Raw genomic sequence first — 19,177 nt, forward strand, 5'->3', positions numbered from 1 at the left:
AACAATGTTTGAGGTGAGGATTTAAGCAGTCAAGGATTTTGTAATTCTCATCCCGGGAGACAGTGAGGAGCTGAGTCCCGGGTGGCTCTGTCCTCATTTAACAACCCAGTAAATAGTCCAAATGAATCTCAACTGTAACTACTCATCAGAAAGAAAAGTCATAAGCAAAAAAAAAAAAAAAAAAAAAGCTAAAAGATAACTTTTTTTGTTAAATAATGAACACTCGTAAAACAGCAATGAAATGGTATTAAAATGTCTTGTGATTACTTGTTTCTCAGCATTCATCTGATAACTTAAGCAGCATGAAGCAAGAGTTGCACTTAAAAAAATGACAAGAAAATAGCTATTCATTTAGTTGACAGAGTAAGGCCCATCTCGTTGCTAGGATCACTAGCATCACTGCTTATGACCAGGGTGAACGCCTGCACGGGTGGCGATTTGAGAAGCACCCACTTGTGTCTTCGTAGCTCCTTGGCCTCGAGTTCCTGGAGCAAACACTGGGCTCATTCCTTAGGAGCCTTGGGAGGGGCTGTGGCCTGTCTCCCCATCTATAGATCAACAGGCCCCAAGATCGCGTATTGCTGGAGGGGAGCTGTTGAGCGTCCTGAAGAGGCCTGGAGCTCTTAGGCTGGGGCAGCGTGGAGGGAAGGAGCAGGACTGGGGACAGAGGCTTGGCATTCTCAAGGCTGGACCCATCTGCAGAGAGTGACAGCTGGGATCTCCTCCTAGAAGTTGTTTTGTCTTTTTTTTTTTTCTTTTCCTTCTAAGCCCCATTTTCTTCTGGCAGGGAAGTCACACAGACTGGGGGACACAGAGGACTCAAGCAGGCCACAGACAGCAGAGTGACATGTTCCCTGCCCTCTGCCTATTGCACCGTATTCCATAAAAAATAAACACATTTTTTTTTTGTTAAACTGTTTGTATATTGCTAATGCGGCAACATTCCAGGCACTGGCAGGCTGCAGAGAGAGCTGCGTTGTCATTAATTCACCAAAATCCATCCAGAGACAGCCTCATGGGTCGGGATCTTTGGAGCTTCCATTTGGAAGAATTAGCAGTGCCCGTCTGTCTGGTGCTCTACACAGTGCTGTGAAAATGAAATTAAGGATAAAAACAAAGGAATCCATGGGTAGAAAATTCCAGGGCATTCATGGAGTCGTTTGGCAATCACTTATATTGTACAGCGTCACACAGGGTGTGTCTACCCCTGGCCAGCTCTACCCTCTCTGAGCCCACAGAGCCCTGGCCCGGGGCCTTCCCCTCCGTGCCTGCAGGAAGCTCATAGGTGGTTGTTCTTGGAGAGGTAGGCGATGAGGGCGACGGCCACGCCCACGTAGATGCCGGTTCCGATGGTGATGGACAGCACGGCCAGGAACAGGGCCCTCCGGGAGCTGGTGCTAGCCTGGTGGAAGTCCCCCTTGGCCACGGCTTTGTTGGTCTGCAGAATTGGAGGAGAAAAAGGAAATCAAAGTAAGAAAGTCAGAATGAACAGAGAGTGGAGGGCTGGTTTGAGGTCCCAAGAATTTAAGAAAGACTGGAGGAAAATCGCTTACCCTCCATTTCTTCTCTAACTAGCAAGGAAGGGATGTGCCTGATGTTTGGCCACTCTCCCCATGCTGCAGGGGAGGCAAAGCCTCAATTCTACTCTGTCCTGCAGGAATAAGTGAGGCTTGGAGTGGACCAATAAATGCCATTAAGGTGGGGTCTGGGGTCTTGGGGACCAGTATGCCAGGGATGGGCAAGGCACCACATTCCAGTGCCATTTCTCCTATGCAAGAATGACATATTTTGTATTTGAATTAACTTAATTTTCTAAAGCGTGTTCACACTTACCTTATTTAATCTGTATAACCCAGTAGAGATGGGGGGGAGGGAATTGTAGTTCTCATTTCCCAGAGAGGAAACTAGGGTGTATAATTATTAAATCAGTTCCAGGATACTTGAGGTTAACCACTTTTCGTGTAGATAGGCATCACATGGCCATGACGTTGTTCATTTCCTGACCCTGCCATAGCTGGAGTTAGTGAAACGTGTCTATTGTTCAAATAATTTTATATAAGACCAATACCTATACTTATACTTTTGGACATTCAATCATATAATAAGGCGTTGGCTTAAAATGATTTACATTTCTTGGGGTCATGAGGTGGATGGGAACATGGAGGTTGGCTGTTATATTTGATTTGAGATTTTTGTGGCAGAACCCTTAGATCCATCCCAATTCCTATCCCCTTCCTTTCTTGTCTTTCCTTTCCCACCTCCCTTGGGGGTGACAAATGTGGCTCAGAAAGATCTCAGTGGATGTCTTTGGCAGAATTCAGGTAAGGATTTTGTTCTCTGGATAAGATACGGGACATATATGGAACTAACAAAACCCTCTTCTTCTACATTGGGATGTGGATATGATGACTGGAACTGCTGTGATGATCTTGGGTTCAGGAGGTAAGCTGAGAGAATATTAAAGAAGACTGTGCCAATAATACTGTGGAACCTCTGAACCAACATCAGAAGCTGCCAGCCAGAAATTTGTTCTTTGAGGAACATAAGCACTTATCTGCTCAGGTTTCTGCTGGCTGTGTGGTAGCTCCTTGCTGGGGCACACACACTCCTTAATGCTAGAAGTAGGGGGAAACTGTAATTCATCTGTAACCATCACGAACAGACCACCAAGCCAATCAGCTCATTTGCCAGACAGAGTGGCATACTACCAAGGAGCATGATTCCCAGGAGGTTCAGTCAATGCTGAGGTCGACTAGTCCCAAGTCAGCAGAGTGTCCTCTGTGATGAAGGTAAAGAGCCTACTCCCCTGCAGAATGGAACTTGCTCTCATGGGCCATTCCTGGAAAACCAAAATTTCTCACCAGACCCAATTCCCAAGGGTCATCTGTGACATCTCTACATTTCATAGGTAGGTACAGGAGGACAGGTTGTTCACTCAAACTGAAAATTACCGTTACCGTGCCATAGGCCACAGAAAGTCAAAATCAGAGAATGGATCTCCCTATTGCACAATCTCCTGATCTTGATTTATTGAGATCTGGAAGTCTGTGACGCGTTGAGAAGGGATCCCCTCCGCCACCTGTCTTCGTACCCTTGTCCCTAGCTTCTGGATCTTAAAGGCTAGGTTTTTCTTTTTCCTTCCCCAGTATTTTGTCTTGGAACTGAGCTTGGGAGCTCACCGCGGACAAGTTTTTGATGAAGCAGAGCTGAGGGAATGCGCACGAGAAGCCTCCTAGGACAACCATAATGAATTAATTAAGTCATAATGAGCTGGGGTTGCATTTTAGGTAGCAGTGCTCCCAAACACTCCAGTGTCCTATATCATAATTTACTGTAATTGCCCTTCCTAGTGTTAACTCCAAACAGACACGATTCATCACAAGTGTGGCTTTGCTGCTGTCACTGCAATTATCACCGTCCTTAGCACAGTCCGGCATGAGCCATGCTGGAGGGAAGGAGGCAAAGGAGAGCCAAGAGCCGGGCAGAGGCCACTTTAGCTGATCACATACCTTCCCACTGGGTGCTGGACTTCCCTGCCTCATTGGAACTCACACATTTAAATAACAACACCTGGAATAGTTGTTTTCTTTGCCCCAGGAGGTAGGGCCCACATCTCCCTTGTCCCCTGGGGTCTTCATGGAGCCTGAGTTAGTGCCAAGGAGGAGTGGCAGTAGGCCACTGGCTATGTTTCCTTAGTACATTGTAATTGTATATAATTCTCTATTCCTAAACTTCTCTCCTGCGTCCCGCACAGGCTATGAAATTTGGGTTTCCCTTGCATGAAATGTGCTGGCTGAGAAATATGGCAAAAAAATTACACAACACAGGAATAATTTTGAAAAAACAAGGGCAGGATAGCTCTGCAACCTTAGAGGTCCTGCTTCTAACTGGAAGGAGAGTGAGAGGAGCTCCCATTTGGTTTTTTTTATACAAGGGGCCTTCAAAGGATTCCAATGAAGTGTTTGTTTTCCAAATAAGGTAGGAGGGGGGCTGTCCAGGCCCAATGGGTAAGCCCAAGTCCGGAGCTACAGAGCAGCCTCCTAGCCCAGCAAAGACTGAGGTCACCACGTGCTTTGTGTAATAAGCCACAAAATGACTTGTAATGCCAGACCAAAATCTCCTTGGCTCCAAGGCTGAGTAGAGGCTATTCAGACAGCTCAGGGGTGGCCCCTGCATATAATATTGGGATTCACTGTGACCTATTCATATGCACTCATAACCCAATTTGCTCCATTTCTTTCCCCAGTACTTCCCTTTTACTTCCCCTCCTTTCTCCCCCTGATCCTTTTTCTCTGCTCTTCTGGTTTTCCTCTATTTGTTTTTTAAATTGTGCCACAGTCTGGCTGGGCAAAATAACCAGGGGGTGACAAGCAACTTGTGAAGATTGATACAGCGGGAGCCCCTTTATTGCAGGACAGCAGAGGTATATATACTTAACTAATTACACACAGCTTAACTCAATTAACATAAACTAGATACAGCAGTCAACCAATAAGGAATCCTCATCATCTTAATGGTTCGCTGGCGTTGCTTCACAGACCACTCCTCCTGGCAAAGTGCCAGGCGCCATCTTGACTTGATTACAGGCCTCAACAAAATTGGTACATTATAATCATGCATAAAAGTGAGATTCATTGTGATCTGTTCATACATGCACTTAGCATAATTTGCTAATTTTGTTCTATAATTACTCTTTTTCTTTCTTTCCTTTCCTCTCTTCCCCTTGATCCTGTTCTTCTACTCTATTGTTCTCCCTTCTATTTTCATGAGATTCTCCCCAGCTTTTTTTTTTTTAATTCTTTTTTTTCCTCTCTAATTTCCACACAGAAAACATTTGACCCTTGATTTTCTCAGTCTGGCTTATTTAACTCAGTAAGATATTCTCCAGTTCTACCCATTTACTGGCAAGTGACATAATTCATTCTTCTTTATGGCTGAGCAGAATTCCATTGTGTAAATATACCACATTTTCTTTATCCACTTGTCTGGGATGGGCACGTAGGCTGGTTCCATAACTCAGCTATTGTGAACTGCACTGCTATAAGTTGGAATTCAAGTATTGCTATAGTACGCTGAGTCCAGTTCTTTAGAACAACTGCTATGGAAATCGGTATGGAGATTCCTCAAAAGATTAGAAATAGAAACACCATAAGGCCCAGCCATTCTACTCCTTGGTATTTATGCAAAAGGTCAATAGCTATTAATGTGTGACTGAATGCATCTGTTTTCAAGATCACATTCTTCAATGTTCCCAATTGGTACTAGTCTCAGTACCTGCTCCTGTTTTTTTGTGGGTGCTTAGAAGAGAGGTAGTGGTTTCTCCCATCCCTCAAGACGAGTTCTGGCTTAATACTGCAAGTTCTGCACACATACAGGTCCAGAGCTCTTCTGCTCAAAGCCAACATGTCTGAAAATCATGTTCAATTGCTCATTTTCATAGTCCACACTGAGGGAACCAACTCTTCATTTTTATGTTTAGTTCCAATAAGAGACCCAGAGACTTTGTTGTTTGGGCACTACCAGAGAAATGTCAAGAACAGCAAAGAGATGAAGCCTAACAAACAGGCTGCTTTTCAGAAAGGCTACTCAGTGTCTATGTTTTGCAGAAGCAGAGAGCTCCCAGGGTCTAAGCTCCCACGAGGTAGAGACATCATTGATACTGCAGAGTGCATGCCATGACCTAAGGAAGGGGATTGGACCAACTCTTTGTTTCAGAAAATGGATGACCATGGCTACAAAACAGCTTGCTCGTTCCTTTGAGAAGGTGCAAACTAGAAGAAATGCTTCTATCAGTTTCTAGACTAACACTTCAAGCTCTTTGACATGTTTTTGTTTTTGTTTCTTTTTGCTGTGAATCAGGGCAAGAGTTCTTGACCTGGGCACTCAGGTTTATCACCCCTTTAAAATCAAAGGCGAGACTGTGTGGAAGACTTTTTATGAGAAGACAGGTCAGCCAAGGTCAGTGGATTCTCCAGGTAGCCCGTGCCCCTGGCTGCACTTGCCCACTGTGTTGGGGAGAGGAGGGAGGAGTGGAGGGAGCAAGGAACAGAAGCAACTAGTATCTCCTAGGGTCAGAGGACCCTAGGTATTTCTTGGCTGGAATAAGCAGATATCATGTACTTGTCCTAATTGAGAGTGTAGACTTGTCTACACCCTGGTCTACACATGAAACCCATGGGGCCCTAAGTGAGCATTTAGCAGGCATTCTGAGAAGCTTGATCTCAGGGTTCTTGGTGGATAGGCACCTCTGGGAACTTACTGCCTGCTGGAAACAGCTTCCCCAGACTTGGTGTCCAGTCTCTTTGGACAGCCTGACATGTGGCTCTTTATCACCCTCGGGGGTTGGAGGGGAGACCCTTGGGCATCCAGATACCTGGGCTGAAAACTTCCTTCTCATTTTATATGTGTTCCTCACTTGTTGGTGAGAAATGCATCATCTCCAAACTTTGTGGCTGAACAAGAAGAGTCACAATATGTCTCATGATTTCTGCAGCTCAGGGATCTCATGGTGCACTGCTTGAGCGGTTATGACTTGGGCTGGACTGTGGTAACCTCAACATCCTCAGGGAGATGTCTGCCTCCTGGGGTGTGGAGATTGCAGATCTAACACTTGGCAACTTCCCTCCTTCCACAGGGTTCCTCCCAGTGCTGAATCTCAAGGTCCATGTCCCACTCACCCATAGTTCCCTCTGACAAGCCCCTTCTGGTTCCTTCCTCCTGGCCCTTCTCACCTCCAGTGATAACTAAAGTATCTTCCTGTCCTTACTGTCATTTGGATTCTCTCTATGGAAGGCCCAACCCATGGGACTGTCCTCCAAGTCCTCTGGGAAAACTCTGCCAAGAAGCCCATGGGGAAGATAAGCCCTATGAAACCACAGGAGGCGCACACAGACGCATGGGATGTCTTATGGGAAACTAAACATACTTGAGCAGAATAAAATCTGAGCCAGTCCTGGGGGCTGACCAAATTCAGGATCCCAGGCCTCCACTAAGAGGCTGCACCTCTGGTGGGTCAAACACAAAAAGCTGTCTCTTGGTTCTGCCTCTGTCACTCCTAGACAGTGCCTCTGTCACTCTGTGAAGGTCACCACATTGAACAAAAGGGAGGTGACAGGGTGTGGAAGGAGCCCCATCTGCACACGCCCTGCCCGACCATAGTGACAACTCCATTCACACGGTCACTGAAGCCTTGTCAAGGTCTTGGGAAAGCCTCTGTGTATTTCTTTCCACTGAGAAAAGAAGGTCAGAAGGGTGACCATCAAACCCACTGCTCTCCCTTGAAGTTGGTCTCCCTTCCTTACCCTTTTGCCAACAGGTCATGAATGAAGTTTGTTACTTTCTTTTGGGGGCCTCTTATCAGGGAACAGGAAGTGCAGGTGGCCACCCTGGTCCTGAGTAGCTTTGGTGTGAACCCCAAAGCTTCTACATGCAAGTGATGGCCAGTGGTGACCCATATTGGGGGGGCATGGAAGTCCCTGGGGAGTGGTTCCTGCACTTCTGAAAGCTACTCAGGTGGAGTGTTTCAGCTCATTAATAAAAGTCACAGGAGAGGAGAGGAGAGCTGGAAAGCCTGGAGTGTTAAGAATCAATAACCAGAACGCAGGAAGCAACAGGGTTCCCATTGAGCACAGCTGGGCGCAGGGTGTTAGATGCTGCCTGAAAGGGAGCCATCCTTCAAGCCATGAGGTATGGGGCTCCTGTCCAGCCCACAGCCTGGTTCCTGAGGAAGCTTTTACACACATGCTGCTTCTTAAGTTGAAGAGCCAACCTCACTCACCCGGTTGTAAGGATGTGCAGGGAACTTTTTAAAATTGAAAAGCACAAGTCAAGCACAAGAAAACTCAGGAGAACAATGAACATCCTCTCCCTCGTGTGAGGTGATATTCAACCTGAGAAAATAAAAAGTTTTATAAACAGAATGCTCAGTGAGGACAAATGTACTAAAATCACCACTGCATCACATCTCTTTAGGTCGGAAGAGTGACCATCAAACAATCAGGACTAACCAACACGTGGGCAAAAGCCCCCAAGCTTTGGGATACACATATAAAGATCCTTTTGCTCAAGGTTTCATGATCAGAAATGGTGAGTTTGTAGAGGAATGAAATCAAATTTCTCTTCCTTGGGTGTAGTTTTTAATGGGTGACTGTGCTCACCAAGCAGCAGCTCTGTGTTGGTGGTGATAGAACACACCTCAGTAGTGTTTAGGGAAATGGTTTTGTTCAAAGGGAGTGGCCTCAGCTTGTGGTGACAGCAAGGTAGCCTCTGACTGGATTGCAGGCCCTGCTTCCTTCCCACTCTCCCTAGTCTGGAGGCCTACAAGGCTAAGCTCACCCTCTCTCCTTTCTTCCCTCTCTCCCTCTTTCTTTGCCTCACTTGCTCTGTAACAGGATGTTCAGCCTAAAGTTCCACAGCAGAGCTGACACCAAAAGAGACATGGCTGAAAATGGCCTCACATTTGGTTCGATGACAGGCTGGAGATAATGAAACAGCCGAGGGACGATGAAATTGGGGTGACTGTGAAAGACAAGGGAGACCCCCTTGGGATCAGCAGGTAACTTGGGGAGGCCTTTACTACCCACCTGAGTGGGTCCACATCACAGGCCTGCAGCTAACAACACTTGGAATCTGTCATGGGAGATTCCTAACTGTCTGAGGTCCTGATTCTTAAGAGACACCATGGCAAGTCCTCTACACCAAGTGCCTCCCATGATGTGAGACCAACTTTCCCTTCCTGAGGTGACAAGATATCTCAAAGTACTTGAGCTCTGGTCTCATGTGGGCTAGCAACCCCGAGGGAACATCTCCCTTAGCTTTTGACTGAACTTCTGATAGGTTTTTGCCAAAGTGTTAATTTCCTGTGGCAAGAAAATACTCAGTGTTGTCTGAGGTGTTAGAAAAAAATCATGATTTTCTCTGAGAGATAGCCCTGCTGCTTTGTTTTTCCTATCTTCAATATTTTAGGGTTAAAAAACCAATAAGGTGAGATACTACCACACTCCACATCATACATAGACCCACTGGCTCTGTTTATATAGAGGAGCCAGGTCAGACACAGGGACATTGGCGGCACATGCCATAGCTGCTGGACACTAATTCCTGGAATTTGTGATGGCCTTCAATAAGATACTCACTGCCTCCAGAATCACTTCTCTGGAAATTGACAGCACTGTGGGTATTTTATGGCTCATTTTTCCTCTAGAACCCATAGCTGTCTGACTGGATTACATCTTTGCATTATTGCAAAAGTTATTTCTGTTATTTATTGCCATCTAACAATCACCATGCACTGATGAGGTACTAAGAGCTGTGCTTGACAAAGAGAAAGACTTGCTAGGATATTCCAAACAAAAACCACAGGGATGGGAAGTCTCTCAGAGGCAAACAGCCTCACACTCCATCCTCCACAAACGTGTTTCTTTCCAGTATTTAGTTCCGGCTGTATTTTTATATTACCCCACATTGTCCTTTCATTAACTCTTCCATTATAAACAGTTAAAAATAAAAAGTCAAGCATGATGGCACACGCCTGTAATTCCAGTGACTCAGGTAGGTGAGGCAGGAGGATCACAAGTTTGAGGCCAGTCTCAGCAACTTAGCAAGACCCTGTCACAAAATAAAAATTTAAAAAAGGACTGGGGATGTGGCCATTGAAGTGCCCCTGGGTTCACTTAACCATACAAAATTGAACGAACAAAAAACTTTGGCTGACAGATCTAAATGGAAGGAAGGAGACAGATATGAAACGTACTATTTGGGTATAACCCAGCCCAAACAACAGGTGACCATACTTACTGGCACAGAGCCATCAACCTCCAGTTGATCTGAATCACTCTGCCAGGGGTAGAGGACTTCCTAGGGAGATGTCTAAGCATCCCTATTATGGGGTCAGTTCTCTGAGGCTCTCAATGACAGAGAACACCACCGTAACAATGTAAACCTCAGTGGGAACACGGCCACTTTCCCAGGTTGTTGTTGGACAGGTGAGTTGCTGCTATTGTCCTCTTTTCCATGGAGATAGAGAAGTCTCCAAACTCTAGGTAGGGATTTCACTTAGCTGATGCAAGTCCATCTTAGTGAGTTTTTCTCCCTGCAGCCAGACTGGAGCCAGTTTCCATGAGGCTGAGTCCCTCTCACCCATGGTGTCTGGCCCCATCTAGAGAGGAGGCTGCCTTGGCTTCTCCACAAACCAGGGCCAGTTTGCCTGGGAGTTTGGTTCTTCTCAGGTTCAAGTCCAGGGAACTCAGGAGGAGGCAAAACAGAGACCAGAGCCTTTGGAAGGGGGGAGGAGCATCGTGTTTTGTCCTAAAGTTTGTTCTTTTCACTTAGATGCTTGGGCTCAGTGCTGCCTCCTGTGCCCTCTCCCAGGTCACCTCCTCCTGCCCAGGGCAGTGGTCACACTTATGGTCAGCCATCCATGTCTCAGAAGTGACTGTCTCTACTCTTTGTACCCAGACCCCTACCAGTGTGCCTCCTTCTGTTCAGTATGTCATAGGTGTCCACAAATAACAGTGATCAAATGATACAAGAAGTTCTATGAGTACATTAGAATTAGAGAGAGCATCAGAGGCATGGACAATAGTCATCCTCCCCTTTTCTCAGATTTGAGTAGTGACAAATGGCTAGACATTATTTGCATATTGGCTTTCATTCTTATTAAAAATTTACACTCCCCGCCACATACTCCCCAACTTACTCTAGGGTTACATCCCAATAAACCCATCATAAGTTGAAAATATGGTAAGTGGACAGTTGATTTAATATACATAAACTACCAAACATGCCTTAGCAATAAACACAGCACACAATAGAGAGCTTGCTGTTCCCTGTGTGATCCCATGACTAATCGGTAGCTGTGGCTCTGTTGTGCCCAACACCAGGAGAGAGGATTATATCATATCACTAGCACCAGGTAAGATCCACATTCAGAAATCGATGTATCTTTTCAATTAGATGCATATTGCTTTCCCACTATTGTAAATTTTAAAAAATCATAAGTTGGATCATTGTGAGAGAATGTGTGTGTTTGTAATTATACACCATGCGTAATACTCGTAAGGTGCACAAGTCATCTGTGTGCAGCTTGGTGAAATTTCACAATGTGCACACACCTATGTAAACAGCAATTGCACTGGGGACAGAGCCGTTATCACCAATGGAGGTCTTCTCTGCTCCTTGCTGTCAATCATTCCCAGCAAGGATGACATTCCTGACCTACAACAGCTCAGATTAACTTAACCTACTTTGGAATGTCTCATTAATGGACACCATTATACCTACCCAACTGTTTCTTGCTCCTGCACCCTTTCTGTGAGATTCATCCTTATTGTGTGAACAGATAGGCCATTTATTCTCTAGTGTCATATTCCATTAATGCTCGCAGCATATTATCCACTCACCTGTGCAAAGTGGTGGGTGGTTTTAAGTTTTTGGTTTTTATATATAGGGTTGTGTTTTAGTCAGCTTTTTTGCTGCTGTGACCAAGAACAAGATCTGGAAAATTTTAGATGAAGAAAAGTTTATTTGGTATTCACAGTTTTAGAAGTCTCAGTCCACAGGCCAACTCCACAGTTCTAGGCCCCAGGTGAGGCAGAACACCATGCCAAAAAGGTGTGGAGGAGGAAAGCAGCTCAGGATATGGCAATCAGGAAGCAGAGAGAGGTCCACTCACCAGGGACAAAATATGAACCCAAAGGACACTCCCAAAGAACCACATCCTCCATCACACCCTACCTGTCTACAATTACCATGCAGTTAATCCACTAAGCAGATCACATACACTGATCTAAACTTTCCTGCATTGTCTCACATACAGGCTTTTGGGGGACATCTCATAACTAAACCATAGCAGGCTGCTATGAACATTTTAGTTCATATATTTGTGAGATTTACTTCTGTTGGATACACAACTAGGAGTAGAATTGCTAATAGGCTATAAAATGTTCTGTTTTAAAAATAGTTTCTATAATCAAAGCAACATAAACACACACATTTTTTTTCTGCTGATGCAGTTTTGTGAAACACATTTATTTTAAATTTTTTTCTTGAATTTTAGCAGTGGTATTTTTCTCTTCTTCTTCTTTTTCCTGTAGGGAGATCTTGTACATGTGAACTATGCTCGTACTAAGATTTTTTTCAAACTAGAAAGAGAGATGAATATTAACTGCACTGGAAAGATTGTTATTGCAAGATATGGGAAGACCTTCAGAGGAAATAAAGTATGGTGGAGCTCTTCTAGAGGGAAGGAGTGGGGACAGATACTTTGGATGTAAATGATCAGCTTGCCTCATGGTTTCCAAAATTGCTTTGAAATTTATTTTCTACTTGCCATGGGTACACAGAAAATTTTATTTTTTATTCACCTCATATATCCAGAAAGGAAAAGACTTTTATTAGAAGAATAATATTTAAAAAAAATAATTGAAGAATTGCATACAAACTAAAAACTGAAAATCTCCCTTGCACTATTCAACTTCATTGGCTACACATAATCAATCAACAAATATACCAAAAAATGTTCATCATCTCTATCAATCACAAAATGCAAATTAAAACTACTCTAAGATACCATCTCATTCCAGTAAGAGTGTCAGCCATGATGAATAACAAGTGCTGGCGAGGATGCGGGGAAAAAGGTACACTTATACACTGCTGGTGGAACTGCAGATTGGTGCAGCCAATTTGGAAAGCAGCATGGAGATTCCTTGGAAAGCTGGGAATGGAACCACCATTTGATCTAGCTATTCCTCTTCTCAGGCTACACCCCAAAAACCGAAAAACAGCATACTACAGGGACACAGCCACATCAATGTTTATAGCAGCACAATTCACAATAGCTAGACTGTGGAGCCAACCTAGATGCCTTTCAATGAATGAATAGATTAAAAAAATGTGGCATATATACATAATGGATATTACTCAGCACTAAAAAAATAATAAGATCATGGCATTTGCAGGGAAATGGATGGCATTAGAGCAAATTATGCTAAGTGAAGTTAGCCAATCCCCCCCGCCCCCCCCAAAAAAAAACAAATGCCAAATATCTTCTCTGATATAAAGGGGGGGGGGTGAAACTCAAAATGGGGAAGAGAGGAAGAGCATGGGAAGAAGATTACCTCTACATAGGAAAGAGGGGTGGGAGGGAAAGGGAGGGAGAAAGGGAATTTCATGGAAGGTGGAAGGAGACCCTCATTGTTATCCAAAATATATGTATGAAGATGTGAGAAAGAAAAAGAATTGCGTTACCCTAGCTTAGGTAGAGAGAAGTGATGGGAGGGGCGGGGAGGGGTTGGGGAGATAGGAAGGATAGTAGAATGAAGCAGACATTATTATTACTGTGTGTATATATGTGAACACATGACCAATGTGATTCTGCAACCTGTACACTCAGAAAAATGAAAACTCATATCCCATCTGATTCAAATGTATGATATGTCAAGGACATTGTACTGTCATGTGTAACTAAGTAAAACATAAAAAAAAGAACATACACATTTCTTTAAATACATGGTTGCAAAAGGTTTATGAAATGACAGATCAGTGAAACTGTCTTGGCTGTTTCCCTGCCCCTGAGGCTCTTTCCCAAAGACCGAGTTTTGAACTTTGTTGGTGGAACACTGCATTTACTTCTTTATTAAGACATTATAATTTCTTTTTTTTTCCTGGAGCTATCAATTTGTTAATTGTTTATCACTGACCAACTTTTGAGGTAAATGAAGAGTAAGTTTCTTACAAACCTCATTGGACTCACCCCCATCCCATGATCTCCTTTCCCTTCTCCCACTCTCTACACACAACTAAATGTCACCAAAGCATTTAGTTAAGCTGTTATTTCAACTATGTATATTTAATTCACAATAAGCCAAGTGCACTGCTGTAATGTGTTTTTTCTTCTCCTGGCCTCAATTGTTATAGTTTCTCATCTGCTGCATGGATTTATTCTCTTTCTTTACCATACACACCAATACCCTCTGAATGAAGTTCTAATAATATGATTAAACATATCAGACAATCTATCAATTTCTTCTTAATTCTGGAGACTACAGCCCTGGGGTATTGTGTCCTTTTTGTTCCAATTGACAATTTTTCTTTAATTCCCATCTCTTTAAACTCATCTTGGAATTCCCTTTTGATTCTCTTCTGTTCTTTCTTTTTTTTTTTTTTACTAGATCTCAGGTTTTATTTCAGGAGAACATCCCAGCTGAAACTACCCGGGACTCTGTGCACGGATGCTATGTGTTTGAGATTTTGCATGTTTGTAAATGATCATATTCTAACCCAACACTTGATTGACAGTTTGGCTAGGAATGGAATTCCATATTGGACATGATATTTGTTGATTTCTGAAGGCCATGCCCCATACTCTCCTAACTTCCAAAGCACTTTCTTTGTAATTTTTTTTATTAGTACATTACAATTATACACAATAATGAGATTCACTGTGACATACTTGTACATGCATATAACATCATTTACTCACTGTCATTCTCCAGTACTTCTCCTTTACTTCCTTTCCTCTGGTTCACTTTCTCTGCTAGTCTCCATTTATTATTATTTTTTATTAGTGTATTATAATTATAAACAATATAATACATATTATAAATGCTATTATAAATAATTATAAATGTGTTATAAAAGTGTGACTCATTGTGGTCTATACATACATGGACAGAGGAAACTATAGTCAGTTTCATTTCCTTGTACCTCCCTTTGTCCTCTCCTCCTCCCCGCCTCTCTCTACTCTATTTCTCTCCCTTCTATTTTCATGAGATGCCCCTTTTATTCCTTCTCTTTCTCTCTCTCTCTCTCTCTCTCTCTCTCTCTCTCTGTCCCTACAGGAGAGAAAACATCTGCCCCCTGGCTTTCAGAGTCTGACGTCAGGCACTCTCGACAGGTCTAACATCATCCTTACTCTCTGTTCACCACTGTGCCCTGCAGACTACACCGCTGTGCACAGAAGACCCCAGGGGTGTAGTCTCCAGAAGTAAGAAGAAATTGATAGATTGATTTTTTTTCTCTAAAAGCTTTTAGGAAAGCCCCTCTATTCTGCAGTGTTCTAGAGTGCTGTTGTGAAAATCCTTGTCATTCCATCTCTGGACAAATCCTCCACTCGTCTCTCTCCTTTCCTGAACTCTGGTCCACCTCTTGTCCTGTGTTATACTTTATGGGAGATTTCCTCAACTGTCCTTCTAAGCCTTCTAGGGGATTTTATTTTATTTTTATTTAATTTCCAAGGACACTCTTTTGTGCCCTCACTGCTGTATTTTTCCCCACAGTGTTGGTTTTTGTTTCAGAAAATTAATTCCACTTTTTGTCTCTCTGAAATTATCAATTTGTATAGATTTTTTTTTTGAAAAACAGTTTCCACTTCTTGTTTTGTGTCTTTATACAAGTCTCTACCCTGACCCTCCCTCATTTGTTCCAACAATATGCTGCCTTCAGGAGACTCATATGATAGGAAAAGACATACACAGGCTGAAGGTAAAAGGTTGGGAAAAATCATACCACTCACATGGCCCTCGGAAGCAAGCAGGAGTGGCCATACTCATATCAAATAAAATCAACTTCAAACCTAAGTTAACTAAGAAGGATAAAGAAGGACACTATATACTGTTAAAAGGGACCATCCACCAACAAGACATAACAATTATCAATTTGTATGCACCAAACAATGGAGCTGCAATCTACATAAAACAAACGCTCCTCAAGTTCAAGAGTCAAATAGACCATAACACAATAATTACGGGTGACTTCAACACACCGCTCTCGCCATTAGACAGATCCTCTAGACAAAAGCTGAATAAAGAAACTATAGAACTCAACAGCACAATCAATAACCTAGACCTAACTGACATATATAGAATATACCAACCATCATCAAGTGGATACACGTTCTTCTCAGCAGCACATGGATCCTACTCAAAAATAGACCATATATTATGCCATAAGGCAAATCTTAGTAAATATAAAAGTGTGGAGATAATACCATGCACCATATCTGACCATAATGGAGTGAAATTGGAAATCAATGATAAAAAAAGGAAGGAAAAATCCTACACCACATGGAAAATGAACAATATGTTATTGAATGATCAATGGGTTACAGAAGACATAAAGGAAGAGATAAAAAAATTCTTAGAGTCAAATGATAATACAGACACAACATACCGGAATCTATGGGACACAATGAAAGCAGTTTAAGAGGGAAATTCATATCCTGGAGTTCTTTCATCAAAAAAAGAAAAAACCAACAAATAAATGAACTCACACTACACCTCAAAAACCTAGAAAAGGAAGAACAAAACAACAGCAATTGTAGTAGAAGACAAGAAATAATTAAAATTAGAGCAGAAATAAACGAAATTGAAACAAAAAAAACCATTGAAAAAATTGATAAAACTAAAAGTTGGTTCTTTGAAAAAATAAATAAGATAGACAAGCCCTTAGCTATGCTAACAAAAAGAAGAAGAGAGAGAACTCAAATTACTAATATACGGGATGAAAAAGGCAATATCACAACAGACACTACAGAAATACAGAAGATAATTAGAAAGTATTTTGAAACCCTATATTCTAATAAAATAGAAGATAGCGAGGATATCGATAAATTTCTTAAGGCATATGATTTGCCCATATTGAGACAGGAAGACACACACAATTTAAACAGACCAATAACAAAGGAAGAAATAGAAGAAGCCATCCAAAGTCTACCAACCAAGAAAAGCCCTGGACCTGATGGGTATACAGCGGAGTTCTACAAAACCTTCAAAGAAGAACTAATACCAATACTTTTCAAACTATTTCAAGAAATAGAAAAAGAAGGAGCTCTTCCAAATTCATTCTATGAGGCCAACATCACCCTGATCCCAAAACCAGACAAAGACACTTCAAAGAAAGAAAACTACAGACCAATATCTCTAATGAACTTGGATGCAAAAATTCTCAATAAAATTCTGGCGAATCGAATACAAAAACATATCAGAAAACTTGTGCACCATGATCAAGTAGGATTCATCCCTGGGATGCAAGGCTGGTTCAATATACGGAAATCAATACATGCTATTCACCACATCAATAGGCTTAAAGACAAGAACCATATGATCATCTCGATAGATGCAGAAAAAGCATTTGACAAAATACAACATCCCTTTATGTTCAAAACATTAGAAAAACTAGGGATATCAGGAACTTACCTCAACATTGTAAAAGCTATATATGCTAAACCTCAGGCTAGCATCATCCTAAACGGAGAAAAACTGAAGGCATTCCCTCTAAAATCTGGAACAAGACAGGGATGTCCTCTATCACCACTTCTATTCAATTTAGTTCTCGAAGTACTAGCCAGAGCAATTAGACAGACAAAAGAAATTAAAGGCATAAAAATAGGAAAAGAAGAAATTAAATTATCGCTATTTGCGGATGACATGATAATTTACTTAACAGACCCAAAAGGATCTACAAAGAAGCTGCTAGAGTTAATAAATGAATTCAGCAAAGTGGCAGGATATAAAATCAACACGCACAAATCAAAGGCATTCCTGTATATCAGCAACAAAACCTCTGAAATGGAAATAAGGAAAACCACTCCATTCACAATATCCTCAAAGAAAATAAGATACTTGGGAATCAACCTAACAAAAGAGGTGAAAGATTTATACAATGAAAACTACAGAACCTTAAAGAGAGAGATAGAAGAAGATCTCAGAAGATGGAAAAATGTACCCTGTTCATGGATAGGCAGAACTAACATCATCAAAATGGCGATATTACCCAAAGTTCTCTACAGGTTTAATGCGATGCCAATCAGAATCCCAAAGACATTTCTTGTAGAAATAGATAAAGCAATCATGAAATTCATATGGAAAAACAAAAGACCCAGAATAGCAAAAGCAATTCTAAGCAGGAAGTGTGAATCTGGAGGTATAGCGATACCAGAGCTCAAACTGTACTACAAAGCAATAGTAACAAAAACAGCATGGTACTGGTACCAAAACAGGCAGGTGGACCAATGGTACAGAATAGAGGACACAGAGACTAATCCACAAAGTTACAACTATCTTATATTTGATAAAGGGGCTAAAAACATGCAATGGAGGAAGGATAGCATCTTCAACAAATGGTGCTGGGAAAATTGGAAATCCATATGCAACAAAATGAAATTGAATCCCTTTCTCTCGCCAGCCACAAAAGTTAACTCAAAATGGATCAAGGAGCTAGATATAAAAACAGAGACACTGCGTCTGATAGAAGGAAAAGTTGGCTACGATCTACATATTGTGGGGTCGGGCTCCAAATTCCTTAATAGAACGCCCGTAGCCCAAGAGTTAATGACAAGAATAAACAAATGGGACCTACTTAAACTAAAAAGTTATTTCTCAGCAAGAGAAACAGTAAAAGAGGTAAATAGAGAGCCTACATCCTGGGAACAAATTTTTACCCCTCACACCTCAGACAGAGCCCTAATATCCAGAATGTACAAAGAACTCAAAAAATTAAACAATAAGATAACAAATAATCCAATCAACAAATGGGCCAAGGACCTGAACAGACACTTCTCAGAGGAGGACATACAATCAATCCACAAGCACATTTGAAAATGCTCAACATCTCTAGCAATCAGAGAAATGCAAATCAAAACCACCCTAAGATACCATTTCACTCCTGTAAGATTGGCAGCCATTATGAAGTCAAACAACAATAAGTGTTGGCGAGGATGTGGGGAAAAGGGCACACTTGTTCACTGCTGGTGGGACTGCAAAATGGTGAGGCCAATTTGGAAAGCAGTATGGAGATTCCTGGGAAAGCTGGGAATGGATCCACCATTTGACCCAGCTATTGCCCTTCTTGGACTATTCCCTGAGGACCTTAAAAGAGCACACTATACGGATACGGCCACATCAATGATTATAGCAGCACAATTCACAATAGCTAGACTGTGGAACCAACCTAGATGCCCTTCAATAGATGAGTGGATAAAAAAATTGTGGCAGCTATACACAATGGAGTATTATGCAGCACTAAGAAACGACAAAATCATAGAATTTGCAGGGAAATGGATGGCATTAGAGCAGATTATGCTAAGTGAAGCTAGCCAAGCCCTAAAAAACAAATGTCAAATGTCTTCTTTGATATAAAGAGAGCCACTAAGAATAGAACAGGAAGGAAGAGCATGAGGAAA

General features: G+C 42.2%; 1 protein-coding gene across 4 annotated transcripts in view; it reads right to left on the reverse strand.

Annotated features, from left to right (window-relative positions):
* Nucleotides 1–242: 242 nt before the first annotated feature.
* Nucleotides 243–19,177, reverse strand: part of Syndig1 (synapse differentiation inducing 1) — a 200,039-nt gene continuing 181,104 nt past the window's right edge. For all 4 annotated transcript variants that reach the window (XM_040274515.2, XM_005334593.5, XM_040274516.2 and 1 more), the window contains one exon: nucleotides 243–1,438. In XM_040274515.2, the coding sequence (XP_040130449.1) occupies nucleotides 1,280–1,438 (159 nt within the window). In that variant the 3' untranslated portion in view covers nucleotides 243–1,279. The remainder of the gene's footprint in view (nucleotides 1,439–19,177) is intronic.

The sequence above is a fragment of the Ictidomys tridecemlineatus genome, chromosome 5 (genome assembly GCF_052094955.1).
Source record: "Ictidomys tridecemlineatus isolate mIctTri1 chromosome 5, mIctTri1.hap1, whole genome shotgun sequence".
NCBI lineage: Eukaryota > Metazoa > Chordata > Mammalia > Rodentia > Sciuridae > Ictidomys > Ictidomys tridecemlineatus.